General features: G+C 37.7%; 1 protein-coding gene across 1 annotated transcript in view; it reads left to right on the forward strand.

Annotated features, from left to right (window-relative positions):
• Positions 1-16392, forward strand: part of LOC124168682 (thyrotropin-releasing hormone receptor-like) — a 101765-nt gene extending 85373 nt beyond the window's left edge. Inside the window, exon 4 of the mRNA XM_046546949.1 lies at positions 15960-16392. Coding sequence (XP_046402905.1) covers positions 15960-16392 — 433 coding nt within the window. The remainder of the gene's footprint in view (positions 1-15959) is intronic.
• The last annotated feature ends 4997 nt before the right edge of the window (positions 16393-21389 follow it).

Consider the following 21389-nt stretch of genomic DNA (forward strand, 5'->3'; position numbering starts at 1 on the left):
AGTAAAGAGAGATGTGAAAGAGAAGAAATACGTAGGTGTGAAAAGATGAGCTGATAGGAGAACTGAGTGGAGAGCTGCGTCAAACCAATCCTAGGATTGTTGACCAGTGATGATGATGATGATGATGATTCAAAAAAAAGGTCTAAAGTACCCCCCGTCGTGGCATTTTTATCGTTGAAATATTCCACGAGGTTGGGTTGTTTATCAGCCCTGAGTGTACACTTATTCCTGTACCTTTATAACTAGACTTCAAAGGTATTATCGAGCAGTCGACAAAAAGTCTTTAGGAGATCGTGGCTGGTTCTTTGGAGTCTTCCGTAAAGAACTTTGCGTTGACGTGGAATAGAGAGGTTCCCATAGCAACGCTGTTTACATGTTTGCGATAGTTTTCTTCGAATTGAGTAAAGGATAATACAGACGCATGCTTAAGCCATTACTGCGCGTCGGCAACTTTAGTTGCCAAAATTATTTTTTATAATACGGCGTATCATTCTCCTTTTTATCCATTTTTAATCAATTTAGTGTTCTCAATTATTTTGGAGCTCCTTATGAGGTAATGTTGGATTATGACTTTATTATGCCAGCAATCATCTATGTGGCAACTGAACAGAATTGTCGAACAAGTTGTCAACGGGCAGCAGCACAATTGAAACTTGCAATAAAATTGTATGCATAATTTTTTTCTTATTTCTTCTTCCTTTACTCGGATAGTAATAATTTTTCAATTCATATGATTTTTATACGATGTTAAGTATTTAAAACATGTATATATTATTTAAGTATCAACACACTAAGCACTCGTATAGCGTGCTGAACTGATGATCAAGCTTTTAGATAAATTTCCTTAGTTTTCTGTGCACCATGAATGCTTGCGCTTCGTTAGATTTTCATGAGTTTCACTTCGCGTGATTACTGCTCAGTTGGGTAACTGATTTAGTTGAAATTGGCATTTCCTGGGATGATGGGTCGCTATTTGTCTTTTTCTGTTTGTTTTCCGCAGTATCGTTGATAATGAGAGAGTAGTTAGTTACTCTAATGGCTAAACCGTATAGGTATTATCGACGTATCGACTTAAGTCCTTCGAAGGTCGAGACCGTTCGTTCTTTGGGAGTCTTCCTCAGAGAACTTCGCTGTGACTAGTAATAGAGGGGTTCCCCATGGCAACGCTCTATCCATGTTTGCAAATGGTTTACTTCAAACTGAGACGAGGTTGATGTAGACGGATGCTTGAGCAATTTTAATGCGTATCCGTGGAAGTTGGAGCTTAAGAGAGACACAGTATCCTCCAGTGGGATGCGAGTAAATAGGGAAACGATGTGACGGTCCATGAGGATGTACCGAGGGTGATCTCTTGCATTTACTTAAGCAGGTAGGTGAGAAAAACGAAACACATGTCAATTTCATGAATATTTCAAAATATGTTATTCTAGTTACATTTGTCGTCTGACGGCCTCAAGAAATAGGCTTTTCGAGCTAAATTTTCTTAAAATTGCCTTCCATTGCGTACATTTTTACGAGGGCTCTAAAGGCAGCTTTTATAAGCATATGAAATATTTTTTCACGAAATATATAAATACATATATTGATTAGTTATTATATGTACGGAGTAGAGGAAAACTTTGTCACGAAATTTTAAACGATTCCTTGGACAAATCCGCGACCTGCGACAGGAAAAGCATTCAAAGTCATGAGTTGCCCATTCAGAAGATATCTATCGCCTCTCGAAACAGCCGAGGTTTAAATCTGTTGGCCCTGGCGAGAACTCTGGTACATAGTTATTTCTCCTACTATTCACTACTCCGGTAAATTCATCCGTTGCTACATATTTTTGAGCATGTTTATCTATGGATGCGAGGCTTGGACGTTGGTGGCAGGAGAGAAGTCAAGAGTGGAAATATTCTAAATGTGGTGCTTCCGAGGAATGACGAAGATAAAATGAATCGACCGTGTAAGTAATGAGGAAGTGCGAAGAAGAGTGGGAGAAAAGAGAAGTCTTCTGAAAACCCTGAAAAGAAGATAGGAGAACTTGGTTGGCCACATGATGAGGTATGATGGCTTGATGAAAACAGTTGTTGGTTACAAACCAATCCTAGTATTGTTGACTAATGAAGATGATCTTTCACCTGTTTTGATGCTCTTTTCGACGATTCCATATTTGGAATGCTTAAAACCTCCTCATAAAAACCTGGAGGAGAAGAAGGGCCAACTTGGTCGGTCACATTATGAGTGTAACACTTATTTTTGAGTTGTTTTGGGTGGGATGTGGCTGTGACGATTGATGGGAGAAGGAAAATGAAAGGGGCAATAATGAGTAGCAGAGGGGAATGGAGCAATTGTCGTTGACGGCGCGGGAGGGAGAGTATGGGGAGTTGGATTGTAAAAGTTGTGGCGTGCGGATGTGTCTTTGCTCCCGAGTTTGGTTATAAAGTGTAATAAGAATACTTGTGAAGTTTGAAGAGGAAATAAAAAAAACGTTACATGAGGCATGTATTGGCTTGATGAAAACAACTGTAGGAGGACAGATGGAAGGGAAGAAGGGCAAAGGACGGCCCCAAAAGAGATACACAGGCCAGGTTATAAAGGATGTGAAAGAGAAGAAATACGTCGCTATGAAATGGCTAGCGGATAGGAGAGAGGGATGGAGAGCTGCGTCAAACCAATCTTAGGATTGTTGACTTAATATGATGATAACCCTCGAGATGGTTAGTCAGTATTTTCATGTTTAATTTGCAAATAGATACAAACACTTTTTAGGTATGCTATTGAGTTTTAAATTATTTGAAAAACTTATCGAATTAAAAAATACTTGCATACTCAGAGCGCTGGTTATTCAATTCCTAACTTACAAGTTAATGTTTTTCTAAGCAATTTTAGCTGATGTAACTTCATTTTCATTGGACTAATGTGATTTGTTTTCAACTACAGCATTAATTTACTCAAAACTGAAAATTTGTCCAATTACGAGCCCAAGATTTCATTTTATCGTGACCCTTATGGAATAGAGAGTATTAAATAATTCTTTTATCAAAATAATATAATCTTCTTTGCAACAAAGAAATTTTCCCTTCCCGGGTTTTCCACCGAGTCGATCCATATTCCTGGAAAACATTTCGCAAAGGCTTACTGGAGTCACTTTAATAGACGCAAGTTCGAATATTGCCCAGGGAAAACGAACGACGCGGCAGAGACACATAAAAGCTTAAAATCAGGCTCAGCTATCCTCCGGGTTGTCTTCCACGTCGATTCATCTTCGTGACGACAGTCTGGACGGCGTTGCATCATGCGTTCTCAGGTTTGCATTTTAGGTTCGAAACTTCAAACCTGAAAATGCCTGCTGCAACGCCGGCGAAACTGTCTTCATGAAGAGGAGTCGACGCGGAGGACAACCCGGAAGAAGAGCTGTGCCTACTGCACCACTCTGCAGAAGCCTCCATCAACTCCATAAAAGCTCATGTTAACTCTTTGTAACCCAATGTTGCTTCTGAGTGTAAATATATAAAAATGTATCAATAATGTATACATTTTCTGTTCTATTTAGGAAATATCTAAGCTACGCATTATTTTGTGGCGTATATTTAGTGAAGTAAAATTAAGCTGCCACGCTAATTATGATCGAGAGAAACATTTTCAAAATTTCAAAATGAAAAATCTTGAAATTTGTTTTTCCCAGAAGCAGCTGTGGGCTAGAAGGGATGAAATAAAAACTTTTGGGCTATATCGCCGCGAAAATTTTCGGGTGGCCCCAACGTTTCCCGACAGATGCTGGTCCCTTTTTCAAGGGATTCTGATGAGATGGAAGGGAACGATGCCTATACATATGGATATAAATTCCCACTTCATCAGAATCCTTTGAGAAAGCGGCCAGCATCGGTCGAGAAACGTTGAGGCTACCCAAAAATTAACACGGCGACATTTCCCAAAAGTTTTTATTTAACATGACGAGTACCCGCGAAAGTTTTAACGAAGAACCAGAAAAGCTGACATTTACTCTATCCAAGCCCGGCGGAAACATTGCGGCAGACTTTCTTCGCACCTTTTCATAGTTCTACAATGTAGGAAAACTCCTATTAGAGGCAGCTTTTTAGTGCCTTTAAAACATGCTCTCTATTGCCCTATGTGCATTATGGTCACGTAGAAGTTTTTCGCCATCAAAATTCCACACGGAGGCACGTGAAAATGAAAATGTTTCCCATTTCCTCCCGTAGCTTGGCGTTCGTAAATAATTCAAGGAGCTCACAGCATCCGTCTGATGCATGCCAAAAGTCGGCCCGAGTGGCGAACTGTGTGCCTTTTCCCACTCGTCACTAAAATGGTGTTCGAGATCTCTCTATTTGCACCTAGAGAGCAGGTATAAGAATCCTTTTTTAACCGTCCGCTGTGAAATTTCGTCGTGTCAAGAACCCAGGCAATTCGTCACGACCTATTTGGAGCGACCTTAGGTCGCTTTCATCGTGCAAGGCCGTGTTTTCCCTCGTTAAAGAGATGGAACACATATGGCTGCCGATGGAAACCTTTTGAGGGTGGAGGCTGTAACGTTTTCTAATCTTCGCTACTTTATAAACAAATAATTCCAATACAATTCGAAAAAAACTATATTTTGAAACTTAGAGCATAAAACCAACATCAAAAGCCACCATGATATCACAATTCCATTTATATCTGCCACCACCATTCACTGAACCACCGCCATGAACTGCCCCCGCGTGGATCCTGAGTTCCGCCGTATTCTCCTCCTCCCGCTCTCTTCTCCTCTCGTAGGCGCCTCCCCTTCTCTGCTTTCTCTTCCTTTCTCTGTTACACCGCCACATTTCTTAGTCCCTCTCCCGAATCTTCCTTTAAACACGTCTGCCTCCTTCGACTCTGTATACACAACTCCCGTTTTCCTTCACAACAATCCGCCCGTCCCTCACTACCATTGTCAGTTTTAAATAATATAAAAACAATATGGTGGCTTGTTTATGTTATGTTACAAGGCATGAGACACCATTGATGTAATGTTGTTGCTATTGATTTTTCTTTTCCTTTTTAAAGTAGGGATATAATTTGTTGTGCGTGCTCAAGGGAGAGGTCTGTTGTTGAGGTATGCTCTCTCCACCTGGTCGTCGTTCGGTACTGTGCGTACTCGTTACCCTGCTTAGCGTATTTCCGGAGTTTTGACATTTCGATAAACAAATTTCGACCTTTTTGTGTCTCCCTGGCGTGCGCGCGTGAGTGCGTGACGATGGAGAGGAAGCTGTCTTGTTTGCGGGAAGGAAGTCGTCAAGCCGTGCGTCTTTTATGCCTTCCTTTCGTGGAATTCGTTTTTTGTTCTTTGAACTCGGTGTGGTTCATCTCATTATTCCATCAGCGTTACAGTGTGTGCTGGACTAAAAATCTACTTTACAAATCCGTAATATAGATAGATCGGCATCGGCCGAAGTCAAGTAATGTACTCGAGCTCCCTATTATTTACACAAAAGAGTCGCCCAAAATTTAAACAAAAGAAAACGTACTTATAAGTGAAATAAGAGTGTAATTTTGCAGGTCAGAACAATGAAAACGTCAAAAAAGATTAAAAAAAAAGGAATTTACAGTAGTGATCTTGAGTAGTTTCAACACTGCTTCCAACCTTTGCCCACTGAACTGTTGACGACACTTTTGACTAAATATTAACAATCTAAGCGGTGAATCCTTAATAAATAGGTTTTTATAAACAAAAGATATGTAAGACGTTTGTAAAAGCTGGGAAACTAAATATACTAGCGTAATTTAGGCGAAGTCGGTGTAGGGCTTTCCTTTTTTCGATGTTGGTACCAGAGATTACTAACCGCCTTGCCAGCTTCTGGAAAATTTTCGTAAATTTTAATTTTATTAATTTATCTTTCTTATTTTATCATGGACTTATACTTTTCCGTACGTATTTAGTTTTGTCACAAAGTTTTGCTTGTAATGAGTGCCGTCTCAACAACTTCTTGTTAACAATAAAAAGTTATGATACCTTTTCACACGATTTATTCAATACGACCGGTTTCGTCGCAGAGGTGACATCATCAGGTACAGAAATCGTTATATTAACAGTTATTTTAAATAAAAAACAACAAAATAACTGTTAATATAACGATTTCTGTACCTGATGATGTCGCCTCTGCGACGAGACCGGTCTTATTGAATAAATCGTGTGGAAAGGTACCATAACTTTTTATTGTTCACAATGGATTTTCACAAGGTAAAGCCAGAAACAATCGAGTTTAACTTCTTGTTACAATAAGCGTCGCTAGCTCGAAAAAACCATATTTCTCCATGAGAGCCTATGTTAAATTATCCTAATTTTACCGTCAAATATCTAAAAAACGGCAAATGGGTATCCCTTTTTCATTGGATCATTAAAAGTATAGAATATGTGACCAAAGTTTCATCAAATTCTAGTTACTTTTACCGATGTTCTCCAACTACCTTAAGATTATTCTGAATTGACAAGTTTTGTTTCGTTTAGATGACTTTGGTTTTTATACTACCCCTACTCTTTTTTTTCAAATTAATATTAGCGGGCGTAATTTGGTGGAAAGCCTTTATCGTAGGAGTTGAAGGAATAAAAACTTGGCTTTTTCCACATGGTGATTTATTAATACTGACCATGCTTTTCTTACAGCGTAACGAAATCCCTTGATAATGTATAACAAATTGATCGTCGGTCATAATAAATCATTATGTGGAAAAAGTCAAGTTTTTATTACTTCAACTCCGACTCTTTTGTTGTTGTAATTATTCAACAAGACATTATTTTTCTCATTTTATTAGTTACATGGTATGTGGTATTTGGAGGAGGCGACCAACAGCTTAGGTCATTCGCGCCGTGAGGGAAGGGTGGATAAGGAAGGGTGGAGAGATACCCGGCGTCGGCATTAGCCTGCTCTTAACGAAAGGCGCCAAGGAGACCATGGCTTAACGTCCCATCCGACGGACGGAGAGCTGTCCTTAACATGTCCCCGAACAACATTCAAGCAGGGATCGGGCATTCTCTGAAAATTCTCTGCCACCGCTGGGATTTGAACCCGAGTCTATTGGGTGGGAAGCCAACACTCTAGCCACCACACCAACCCGATCCCCCATTAGTTACATTACCTTATATTGTCATATTACGGAGTCCAATTGTATAATATATACTTCATACGTTCCAGAGGATATTATCCTTGGGCATCAATTTAATTTTATTATTATTACCGGTAGGTGTAAACTCATCATCATCAGCAGTACGAAATCACCACTGTGGGATGGACGCGGATCTACACTAAATTCTACTATCAGCTAGTCGTTGCATGGGGTAGACCGGGTCACGATTGTTAGTGAATTTTTGGCGGATTTTTTTTGTGAATTTTCTAATTTTCTGATTTAGGAAATTTTAGATACTGCGGTTTCATAAAGCAGCTAATAAAGAAAAACTTAGCGCATTCGATTGTTGGGCCATTTGTGTTTTTAACCGAAAAAAAATGTCTTTTGGTCGTTCTTTTATCAGGCTTGGTCTGTTACGTAAACTTAACCCGGAAACGGGAACTGGAATTGGCAGAGTGACCATATTAGGCGTGAGGCCTTTCCTGGTCACTCAGCCAGTTCTCACAATTATTTTCTGCCTGTTTTGCTTGAGTATCGTTTTTTTTCGGTAAAATACATATATCATACTTAAATTGATTCCTAGGAATACCAAACAGTTCTTAATAATGAAAAACACTTTGTTACTTCCACAAAATTCCGTGATTATTGTAATCCGGTAATGTATTTGAAAATGGTGTAATAGCCGAAACCGGTAATAAAATAGAAACTCAGTGAATTTAGTGGAAGTAACAAAGTATTTTTCATAATTAATATGGAGCCCTTCCACCACGTAAAAGCTTCAAGTTTCGATTTAATACCAAACAGTTCTTCCAGGCTTTCTGACTGTAATAAGGACTAACGACTGACATAATGACTATGGTGACATTAACAAGATCCACCGCGATGCTCAAATTCCTCATTGCCATCGATTTTTTGACCACCAAATATCCCACTAAATGTAGAGGCACAGAGGCAGTAGGCAACACAATAATATAATAGATAGAAAGTTTATTGTTTCGTCAATTTTTCCAACTGTTTCAGACGGTTTTAAAGGGGATCGATCAAATGACTTTTGGTCGCACCATGTCTCGTTCACCTCAAAAATTTGTATGAATCAGTCATTCAGTCGGTCAGTGGTCAGAAGTGGGTTTTATAGGGTATAGATTATAGGTAGTTGCTTACTAAACTTTTTTTCCCGCGCGTGATGAAATGTTGACATAAAATATTTGTGCTCAAAGTTTCAGCTCAATCGTATTGAAACTAGTTCTTTTATATGAATAAAAATGTACGGGGTTACAATTATTCACTTTTATTCATAAGATTTTGCTCTTCCCTACTCACTTAACATAAGTATGATGAAGTATTTGCATAAAATATTTTTTTCCAAACTTTCGGTTCAATGGAATAGAAATTAGTTTTTGTATGAGAGGTATATAAGGGCTTACGATTATTCACTTTTATTCAAAAGATTTTGATATTCCCTACTAACTGTACATATATGTGATGAAGTGTTGACATAAAATATTTTTATCAAAAGTTTCAGTACAATCGATTTGAAACTAGTTTTTGTATGAAGAAGAATGGACAGGCTTACAATTATTCACTTTTTTTTCGTAGAATTTCGCTCATTCCTCCTCCCTAAACGTATCGAATCACTTACTTTATTAGCTTTAGTGTGGCTTGTTGCGTACCCAATTAGGGCGGTGTGACGTATTTTATCCGTCGAGAAACTTCGTCAAATTCTCACGAAGACGAATCATTCATGTGGAGAGTAAACGTGGCGCGTAGTCCGTTGGCAAATTAAAGTTTAAAGCAAGGGGCACGATCAGATTATGTGTTGCACATTTGATTGCCGCCAACCGAGGAATTATCGACAAACACGGTTAACGTATTAAGTAGCGCTGGGGTTGGTTGGTTGATATAATCGGCTCACTAAAGAGAATTTTGGGGAGCGATTCGGTTTATTGATGAGAATTTGAGTGCTCTAAAAGGGCGTCTGTGGAGGTGTTGGGTCAGGGTAAAAATTTAACGATCTTCAACGGTTGATCGTATCCTTTCATTTTATTTTCAATCTGAATCAAATTCTTGATCTTACGGGATCTTTCATATCGATATCGATTCATATAAAAAATTGTCATAACTGGGTTTGAAATTTTTTATATCGTGTATGAACCTATAGTTGTCAAATAAATTGGATAGTAATAGTTTAAATTCAACCAAATCAGGCGTTTTATAGTGAAAGGTCAACATCATCATCATCACTGATCAACAATCCCAAGAGTTGTTTGACGCAGCTCTCCGCTAAATCCTCCTATCAGCTAATCCTTTCACACCTACGTATTTCTTCTCTTTCATATCCTTCCTTATCTGTTCCATATATTTAATTCAAGGCCTTCCCTTTCCGTTCTTGCCAATACTTGTCCCTGGACGAATTTCTTCATCAGGCCACCGTGTCTCAAGATATGGCTTATTAGATTGCTTCGTCTTCTTATCAGGGCTTTCATGACGCTTCTCTTCATAGTACTTGATCCTGATTACTAACTCGGTCGATCCATTTAATCCTCATCATTCATCTGTAGCACCACACTTAGAAAGCCTCTATCCTTGATTTTTCCTCTGCTGTCATCGCCCATGCCTCACTTCCGTAGAGAAGCATACCCCAAATGTAAGTTGTGATGAATTGGTTCCTTACTTCTGATTTAATTTCCGCTGTGAGTAGATCTTTCTTTTGATGGAATACTCTCCACGCCTTAGCCATTCAGCTGATAATTTCTCTCTTCCTTCTCCCATCGTAACGGTAGTGGAAGGAGTACCAATTTTTTTATATTGAGAATAGTCTCTCATGTGTTACATGTGTGGTACATTTGATTTATTGACTCATTCACATAATAATGCCGTATATTTCCTCGTAAAAAGTGTACATCGATGACCTTGCCATCTACTTGTCCCTCCACGATATTATTCATCAAGCCATCATGCCTCAAGATATGTTCCATATAATTCAGTTTATTTATTGCATCCTATAGTGGTTAAATAAATTGAATAGTTTTAGTTTAACTTCAACCGATCCAAGCTTGATGAAGTGGAAGTTGGACATATTGAAACAATAGTTAATTGTACTTTTCCATAGTTTTTTTTTATTGCCCACGACGCGTTTTGGCTCACAGAGCTGTCATATTGTACTAGGCATCACAGTATATGGGAACATGACATTTGTTCATTTCAGGAAGAGGTGTGTGAGGATTTGACAAATTTGAGTAAGGGGTCGAGAAAAGACATGCAGCGGGACGACAGTGCGGTTTGAAAATCAGTCTTAAAATATAATTGCTTCCCTACCTTGCCACCAAGTTTATTTTGATAAAAAGCAATGTGTTTTCGAACAGTAATTTTGATTTCTATTTGCATCAGCAAATCCTTGGTTAAAATTTCGTGACATAAATTTTCTCCACTCTCTATATTGTGGGCTGTACAAGAGTGGGATAAAGAAAAAATAAGAATTATAAATTACGGCAATGCAAATGCACAAAAATATATCATTTGTTCAAAGATGTATTCAACGGTGTTCGGCGAGATGTTGTGGAACATAATGATACAATGGTAAATGAAGAGCAAACTTAGTGCATGTCCACAGTAATTTTATTTTAAATGGTAAATGAAGAGCAAACTTAGTGCATGTCCACAGTAATTTCGTTTTAACATTTACAAGCATTTACATGCACTAAGTTTGCTCTTCATTTACCATTTGTTCAAAGGGTAAAAATGGAGAAAGACTAGTAACCACAATAATAATAATTATTTATTTTCAACTCCCCCGTAAACAGCACATAGAATCCTTTTATAACGGAGGAATTAATAAAGCACGACACAAAAATCCATGCCCTGGATAGGGGCCATCTACCCAGGCGGGGTTCGAAGCTGCTACCTACGGTTTGGGAGGCGAGGATTTTACCCCACCGCCACCGAGGCTGGCAAAAATTTTAACAATGCAAGTACAAAAGAAATAACGAATTGAAAATCATTATTGATTCTTATTATTTCTGAAAAGAGAGGAAAACGTCTCTTCAGGAAATACTGCCTGGAATTGGTTTTCATAATTCACAGGTAGAGATTAAATTCAAGCTTTCAGAATTTTTTTTCGGTGTAGTCTTTAATAATGAACGTGTTTAAACTCTCATATATCCTCTGTATCCATCTCAGCTCCCCTCCATCCTCAATATTCCGGTTTTAATTGGTAATATGGGAAAGGTCGGTACCTGTTGGGCCTGCGTGGGCATCTAGCCGGTCATAATTACTGCTCTGAGCCTCTGGTAATGCTTTCCACTTTCACCTCTTAAAATATGATCAACTACGATAGCTTTGAATGCAGTGGGTCGTCGAATTTTGTTTGAGTCTAATGCGATATATTTATGGGAGTAGAGGAAGGGAGAAGATTTTCTTGCATACCTTAGTATTTAAGATTAATTTTACTTGTTTGATGAGTGGAGCATCTTAACTCATGAAATTAAATTTCTTTATCTTAACCGAATGAACTAATTACCAAAATCATACTTAATTCATTATGCGGCATGTTTTGGTAAAAAATAAAAAGGATTCAAAATTAAAATAGTTACAAATTTAGATTTTTATTATTTAAAATAAATTATGCCAAATGAATTCTTAGTTATAAATTATTTTAGTTTAATTTTGCTATGTTTCTGAAAAATTCGTATGAAGTTGAGTAATAAAGTATCATTGACGCTGCTACCCTCCCATACAATTTGGCGTCGAATACTTCGTGTTAGCGAAAACAGCGATTTTGAAAATAGACGTTATTCTGCTGTTATTTTGATTATGGAATATTGATACCAAATGTATGCTTCATTTGGGGAGGCAAATATTTTTTAAAACCAATTTTCACAAAATGTGAGAGGTTCAAAGTCTTCCGATTCCAAATCTGTATACCTACCGATTCCTCCTCAGTTCTTCATTCAATCCCTTTCTTTATCTCATACATTGGGATTTTCCTCGGCCTACCTCTCCTTTATCTTCCATCCGGGTTCTACTGCAACGTATTGCTTCCGAAGCCATTCATGTCCCATTCACTACATGTGTCCGTCCCGCTCCAATTGCTACGTTTGTATTTCGTCTAATAAATTGGGTCTTATGTACGTATTTCCATGATTCGTTACCTATTTCCGCTCACCGTAGCCATATAGCTACATCCTACCACTACGAGCATATGAGGTTCTTGAAGAAAACCCGCACTCTTTTTTTTGCTATCGAATTGCCACAAATTTGTTGTTGAAGGTTGTAATAACTTATATAATGTGGTGCCTCATCAATGGCAATCATAATGAAAAATGAAAAAGCAGGAGCAATTTCCACAATTTTAGGACCTGATGATGCTGAAAAGCAAAACCGGTAGTATTAATAAATTTAAAATTGTGGAAATTGCTCCTGCTTTTTCATTTTTCATTATGTCACGTTTCCACTCCATCTCGCCTGAAACCTCAGACTATAAATGGCAATCATCTGGTACAAATGCAGAGAGTAAATAGTCACACAAATTATTTAAAAAATCACAAAAACACAACGGTCTCAGGGGAGGGTCAAGGGTTGGAATTCCCAGGGGCGTAGTTTGGCCAAACTGGTGGGGAATGGGTGTAATATTGCGCAATAATGGGTGCAATAATTTTAAGTGCGACTATTTATTCTCTATCTTCTGTGAATCTGTGCCAGACGACGACGTGCCATATCGAAACCTAGGTCGCACATTAAATATTTATGTGGAATTACAAAGTTTTCTTTACTTTTCATTTGCTCTACTCATTCAAAATTTCAAATTTCTACGATTTGGTTTCCACTCACACAATTCATAATCAATAGTGTAATTCCAAACCTTATTTTTTCAACAAGATGCATTTATATATTGCAGCATATGCATGCGCTGATGCTTTATAAACCGATTACTTGTCCGAAAAGGATATACAGGGTCCGTCAGTGAAACCGGACGATTACAGGTGGCTGTAAGACGGAGTTCGGAATACATTTATAATATATATATATATATATATATATATATATATATATATATATATATAACGAGCATATATACATATATAATGTATATACGAGCGTGATGCGCCCACTCCCAGCGGGCTTCCCCCGCTCTTATCAATGCAGGTCCACAGAGGGATAGGTGCGTTTCTAATTTTAAAATGCAGAAAAAAGGCAGTGTCTTATGTACAAATTTAATTGGAATGCTTATGTACAAATTGAGGTAAGAGGACCTCTTTAAACACAACATTGGAAGTAATTACACTATCCTCTGTTAATACTTGTTTAGCGTTTTCCTTAATATTTACAAAAATATTTTGAAAAGATCTTACCCTAGAGAATGCTACATGAAGTTGTCCATGAGAGAATACAGGGTCAGGTAGGAATAAGCCAGCTCTTTGCAAAGTATGACCCTGAGCCTTGTTAATAGTTATCGCATGGGAAACCTTAATGGGAAATTGTCTGCGAGTCAAATTAAAAGGCATGGCGGAATCCGACGGCGTTAACTGTATTCTTGAGATGAGGACAATCTTGCCGGAATCGATTTTTTTAATCTATTATTTTTTTGATTTTAAAAAACCAATTTTAGGAAACAATAGCAATATTTAGGAAGTTAGATATGCCGTCGCATGTTCTCTGATAAATTCTGTGCATTTTGGTACCTCATTTGTAGAGTTTGGTCGGGTATAAGTTGAGAAAAAGGTATCTATACAGTAGAAATAATATAGAGGATACATTGTATAGGAATATATACATTGCCTTCAAAAAAGGGGGGTAACGTAACAACGCGTGGGTCGGTTGAAAGGGAAGAGGGGAATACCAGTACCTCCGTGAAAACATTGTAATCCGAGGTAGTAAGAAAGGCAAGGTTTGAAAAGAATTTGTTTTCTATTAGGTGTGTTAGAAAGGAAGGTCTAGAAGGGGAGATTAAATTAATTTTATTAAATATTAAATTATTAGCAATTTGAAATCGTTAACATTAAATATGGTGGGTACATAAAATATTTATGTAGAATTACAAAATTTTCTGTACTTTTCATTATGTTAAGTAGATTCTATAAAGTCACGCCTGAAACAACTAATTGTACAGGGTGTTTCAAAAATAATATACGCATTTCGAATGCATATATTTATTAAACTTTAAGGCGTACGATTATGAAACTGTACGCACATTTTTACGAATCTCTTAAGTTTGGATAACACATGTTCAATATGCCCTCCGTCAGCGACGTGAACAATATCACGTCGATACTGAAATTCCTCCCATACTGGGGCAAGAATGTCTCTCGTCACTGCTGTTATGGGAGTACGGATCCGGTTTTTCACCTCTCCCAGCTTCTGTGGGAGTGGTAGTATCAAGGGGACTGCCTAGAGGAGGCCCAATTCCATCCCATAGCAGGCTGATTTCTGTTGCCACTTCGGTCGCATTTTAATCGGCTTTCAAAAATGTCCGCGACGTGGTGATTAGTGCAGTGCGATCCACTTTTTTCCAATATTTTGCAGTATAATGTTTGTAAATGCGAGGAATACCATTTGAAAGTAATGAATTTGATAGAGCTTATCATCCTGTGTATACATTTCGGTTAATAGCCGTAATTATACCTTATTTCCTCGTGAAAATCGGATCAATTTGTCCGTCAGCGACACGAGTGGCGACTTTTGTAAACCCATTTAAATGCTCGGAAGGCGACAACACAGTTTGAGTCCGACTTGAGGATTCTGTTTTGTGATATTCGTGGGTAGTATATATAACTTGTTGTCTTTAACGAAACCCCCCCCCGGAAGAAGTTATAGAGTTTCCAATTCGGTGACAGTGGAGCCTAGCTGAGGCATGTTAAGTCGCCAGCTCCTTGGCAATCAATCCAACGTTTAAGTAGAGTTTGATTCAAATATTCACGCACTTGTAGTCTTCAGTGAAGGGGTGCCCCGTCTTGTTGAAAAATAAAGTTATCTTTGTGCAGCCTCAGAAACAAGTGAGGCGCAACGATCGATGGTTCGGATATAATTATATTTTGTAATACGTATATTCATCTTGAAACACCCTCTAAATTAAATCGAAACTTGAAGCACGTACGTGGTGGAAGGGCTCCATATTAATAACGAAAGACACTTTGTTTCTTCCGCAAGTTTATAAAAAATTATATTTTATGACCGCTTTCGGCTATTACACCATTTATAAAAATTTATATTTTATAACCGGTTACGGCTATTACACCATTCTCTTTGTGCAGCCTCGGAAACCAGTGAGGCGCAGTGATCGATGGTTAGGATATAATTATACTTTGTAATACGTACATTCTTCTTGAAACACTCTCTAAATTAAAAGAAACTTGAAGAACGTACGAGGTAGAAGGGCTCCATATTAATAATAAAAGACACTTTGTTTCTTACACAAGTTTATATTATTATGACCGGTTACGGCTATTACACCATTATGGTGTAATAGTAGAACCCGGGCATAAAATATACATTTTATAGCATTGTGGAAGAAACAAAGTGCCTTTCATTATTAACACCCTCTAAATCAGGGGTTCCCAAACTTTTTTGTACCACGCCCCCCCCGCTACACATATCAGCTTTCCATTTTCAATACCCTATTATTTCCACTGCTATGGATGGGGACGGTTTTGAGAACCTTGAACTCTTGTGTGTTTTGTAGTTTTAAAAACTGTAACCTTCTTTGATAATGTTTACTACTTTATTGAAACTTTACAAAAAACATTTATGAAAACTTAGAAAGACTTTATTTCAAAGATCTGAGGAAATTATTTTTGTAATTTTTTTATTTCATTTGGGTGTCACGCCCCCCAGTTTGGGAACCCCTGCTCTAAATCATTTAATTTTCTTTCCCTTAGGGGTCACCCGGAGGTGTGTTACTGCGACTTCAAGCGTCCCCGCCAGGAGTACCTGGCATACTTCTTCGCCGATCTCGTCGTCTTCTACGTGATCCCATTGCTCATCTCGTGCGTCCTCTACATCTTGATCGCCCGGGTGCTATTCGCGCGACGTCGCCTCTTCCGGCAGACGTGCTCGGAGGCCGCAGCCGCCGCCGCGGCAGCCGCCTCCACCAACGGAGCCTCCACATCGTCCGCCTCCGGACTCCAGGCCCCGGCCGCCGCCTCCGCCTCCGCGGCTGCGCACAACTTCAAGTCACCGCCGCTGCACATAGAATCCACGGCCAACGCCAACCACGCCAGGGCACAGGTCTGTGAAACTCATATTCTTTTTCCCTCGAATATTACAATCAAGGAGACTCCATTAATGGGGGCCAAAGAACATGGCGCTTAAGAACATGTCGTATAGTAACCTGCGGAGTGGCCCTGAAAGCCAAAGATCCGTGGTTCGATTCCGATTCCAGGTGAATTTTTTCTCATCACAATTTTATGTTACACTAATTGAACACTAAAAATTTCAAGATAACACCATAAGTTGTGAGGGAGTAATCTGTTTGCAAATGAGACCACTGGAACGCGAGTTTAAGATTTAAAAAAATTATTAAAAAATACGATTAGCACTCTGAATATTCCTTGATGAGGGAAACAGTTCGTGGTAAGTGATTAGGAAGACCCGTCACCAAGGGGATTCCATTACAGGAGGTCCGAGAACATGGCGGTTATGCGCCATATATGTTGCCGTTTCGCCGCTAGGCGGCGGTAGCTCGTTCAGTGTGACTTTTACCATTAACCGTCGTTGAAGTGGTCTTTTTTAGTTGATAATGCAATTAGAATCCACGGCCAACCCTACCAAGAAAGGGCACAGGCCTGTGAGACACATATTATTTTTCCTTCCTTACAATGAGGGTTAAGTCGATTCTCAATTCCACCGATTCTTGGGCACAGAATCGGAATCGATCGTCTAAAGTCGATTCTGATTCCATCGATTCCAGGAAGATAAATATTTTGAAAATAGACTATAAGCTTGGGGAATATAGGCCGCCACACACATCAGCCATTGTAAACAGTACATTATTAAGTTAACTATTTATGTCTGAAGCAGTGTGGCTTTCGGCCTTAAATTTAGTGGAAGGGATCTTTTTTAGTTGATAATCCACATAGAATGCACGGCCAAACGCGCCTGAGCACATGTTTTTGAAACTCATATTCTTCTTCCTACGAATATTACATTATTTTCCATGTTAGTTTAAAGGTTGGTATTAGAATCCTCAACATAGGATCCATAACATTTGGAAACTATGGTTTTTCAGTTACGCTTATCAAATGAATGCTTCGCACGATCTAGTTTTGTGATTAAGTCTGTATCGTTTGGTTTACAACAACTTTTTCACTACACCAATTCCAGATGCATTCCTCTTTGAGAGAAAATTTTTTCGTAGTTTATTGAGATAATTTTCACACGTACACAATACTACGTTGCATATCATAATTTGCGATACCTGAAACCGACATCAGATATACATATTTTGACAAGTTATTAATGTCATTAAAAAAATATAGTATCGCACATCTTAAGCGAGATACTAGTATATGATAGTAAAACGAGTGATTGCAGTACGAAGAACACATGATTATGGAAAAGGGGAAAAAAAGGAAATTGACATATCTGATAGGTGATTGATTAAGTTCATGTTTGAGTATTCTTCGGTAATTTTTTTTCTCCTTTCCCCCATTTTCATAATCTTTTGTTCATCGCATTTCCATCTTCTCTTCACCATCCTTTTTCATAACCATCCCCTTTCCTTGCTCAAGGAATTAAAGAAGGAATTGTACTACTACCATTAGGGCCTTAATTTATTATTAAACTTATAAAATACATGGCCGTAGAACGTTAATTATTAATTGATAGCACTCGAAATTTCCATATTCCAAAATATTTCAAGTTATATACTAGTTGTATTTAAACGAATAAAACTAATGGAAAAATAAAAATACACGCCTTTCCAATAGCTATTTTAAAATGCATTACATAGTAAAAAAAATAACCTTTTCAGTTCTTGGAGAACTAAGCGTTGATGCTGATTACGTTTATTAGAAATGAGTGTATAAGAGCCTGATAGGTGATTACGGATTGGCAAGCAATATTCATATACTTACCTGATCAGCACCCACGGTTTTTTCTCCTAGTGAAGAAAAGCTTATTTTTTTACTTTTTAGTGTATTTTATAATGTTATTGGAAAAAGAGTGCTCTTAATTTTTTATTTTCTAATTTTTAGTGATGAATAATGTAATAAATTAAACCAGCGCTGTTAAAGAGATGTACGCCAAACAAATTTTAGCTAACGCTATCTATTGAGAAATTTTAAACTTTTTTCCATGTGGAAATTTAGTTAATTCATTCTGATTACTGAAACTTTTATTGTCATTAGAAGCAAAAGATGAGCAAGTTGGCAAAATTTCAAGCCAATCCGACAGTCGGAATTGGGTCTATTAAAAAAATCTATCACAGATTCAATTGATGAAACAGAAAAGCAAAAGAAGCAAGTTAAGAAAAAGCGTGTAAAACAGACCGGTCGACCGGAAGTGATGCAACTTCTTTATAGGTGTATTCTATTTTTCCGTTGCATTGAAGGGAAGGGTGACCAATAGGAACCAACCCCATTCCGCGTCGATTTTTTAAAATCCTCTTGGGGTATGGTCCATCACGATCTCGTCCGAATAACCTCACGTTCGAGTCCAGCTCTGAATATCCTCGGGATGTTGAATCGTGAGGCTAGATATAGGACGCCTTAGTGGATATCTAGAGGAATTTTATTTTGTAAGTTTCTTCGCCTTATTCATATAATGGTCATATGTGCTGTGAGCTCGTATATTTTCGCCATTTTCCATTAGGCAATATTGTAGTCAAGTGAATTTAGTGTATAGATATTTCAATGACTTTCCTTACTGAGTTATTAATTGATAAAACTCAAAATTTGAAAATGACTGCACAGTTTTCAAAGGATTTATATTTTAGCGAATAAAAATTAAATAAAAAAACGCTTAAAAATATAAAATTCACTAAAAAGTAAAAAATAGTGGCGAATCACATATTATATCTCACATAGCTAACCGAAATAAGTGAAAAGTTGTGTAAATTATGTGCGTATGAAGACGTAAAAATTGATCCATGCGATAGAAAAATTCACATTTATCTTTTTGAACCTAATAATTATCAATCCATAAGGTCCTAAAAGTTTTTTTATTTTAGTATGTTTCGAAAGTATTTTTCTTTTGCTGCTCTCTTCTTGCGTATGCTACCTTCGATTTTGCTACGCAATGAGGTTGTTATGGATTCAGTGAATATCTCGGGCAATATGCCTACGTCAATAATTCCACAGCGTGGTGAAACGCGTATTTCAAGTCTGAAACGAACGGTGGATATTAAAAAGTTTACAAATTCAATCATGCATATAAAATATTTCAACCATGGTCTTCCTGAAACAGTCAAGTTTAACACCAAATAATTGTTGATTTCAGGTAACCAAGCATCTTTATTAATCTTTGACCCAGTGCACTAGGCTTTGATTATGGAAACATTTTTTTTGTGCCAGGTAATAAGAGGATCATCCCTCTCAATATAATTCACTCGCACTTTCCCGATATTAATTTCTATAAAGATGACATCTGCTGTAAGAATTAAGGGGGCGCCGATTAATTACATGAGGCGATTTCGCAAATTATTGGATCCACTTCCCTTGGTGAGATATCGTGAGATTTGGCTCGACCCCCTCCCTCTAAACTCACGTAAAATTGTTCAAAATGCGTAATTTCAGTTCATTATGTTAATCTATACTTCATTCCCTCCTGTCTCCTGCCATCTCCTTGAAGTCTCCATATCTTCCAATTTTTACGTTGTCAATAAACTTCAGTCTTCTCCTTCCCCTTCTTCTGATCCCTTCCACCGTTCCCTCCAAAGCTACTTTCAAAATTCCATTCCCTCTCATCTAATTTCCCAGCCAGTTACCTTTCCTTTGATTTATATTGTCCATCGACGTTCTTTTGTCATCTATCCTATTTAACACTTGCTCATTCCTAACTCATTACAATGAATGAATGAATGAAGGAAGAATGAAGTGAATGGAGACAGCATTGGCGCGGGGGACCTGCCGACGGGCAGAACACCACAAGATGATGATGATGATGCTTCATTGCGTTGTATTTATTAAAAAAAAACAATTTGTTTAATTATTTTTATTTAAGATCAGTGAAGAATAGTATGCATGATTACGAACATCGCAATTTTATACTGTTTCTTGCGGAAAATAAATTACATGATACTTGCCAGCAACCCCCATTTACCCCACGTGAGATTCAGTGAGATTCAGCTTGACCCCCTCCCTCCCTAAACGCCTCACGTAATTAGTAGATGCCCCTTTCGGAGTGGATGCATGTAACATACTTGAAAGAGAAGTTATCGATATACTTAGTATCTTACTCTTACACTTACATTAGTATCTTACTCTTATACTTAGTATCTTACTCTTATGTATTGCATGAAAATTTCACTGAATTCTTGTGGACGGTATGATTGCCTGATATAATAGATGAAAAAGATATGCTCATAGTTGAGAGATGCTAATAAAAATAACTTTTTAAAGAATCTTTTATAAAAAAAAAATTGGTGTCCAATATATTGAATCGAGGGTGAATAGCGACAGTCTTAATAACGGTGAAGCTTCTTTGGTGTTGAAGTCAGTTGAATGGAAGTCTACGGTGCTCTCTGGATTTTTAAAGTATCTAATAAATCTCTGGGAACTCGTCGGAAATTCTTTTTATTATTTTTTGGCTGTATTCATTGTAGTGATTTCTGAGTTTTTCGAATAGTATTGCTGGTGTATGCTAGCACTGCGTTTACATTTTTTGTTTTAATATTACACAACCATTATTTATTCATTCCTTACTTTATTTTGAAAGAATGTGTGAATAGATATTTTTCACAAATGAAAATTACGAAGAGCGTTCGTTCTTATTTGACTGCAATGATCAAAGGGCAATTTGCAATGTTGATTGAGTCTGAGGTATGGAATTCATACTATGCCTTCAATCGCGTTTGAACATCGAGTTGTAGGCTTAAAAAATCTTTTAGGAAAGGTATTTAATGGCCGGAATTTGAACTGAGTACCAATGCATTAGAAAGCGCAGAATGAAAAAGGGATATCCTGGGATGTTCAATTTTCGTCATAGAATGGTTAAATTGAATTCATGCATTCGGAGAATGAACTTTGTCGTTCATATTCATTCTAATCGCTATGATGTTTCATATTCCGGTGAGAGAACCTCAATTGACCCTATGTGTGAATGTTGAGTGCTTTATTAATCCATCTATCTCGCATATGGTGGCGGCCTTG

This window comes from Ischnura elegans, chromosome 12, assembly GCF_921293095.1.
Source record: "Ischnura elegans chromosome 12, ioIscEleg1.1, whole genome shotgun sequence".
Classification (NCBI taxonomy): Eukaryota; Metazoa; Arthropoda; class Insecta; order Odonata; family Coenagrionidae; genus Ischnura; species Ischnura elegans.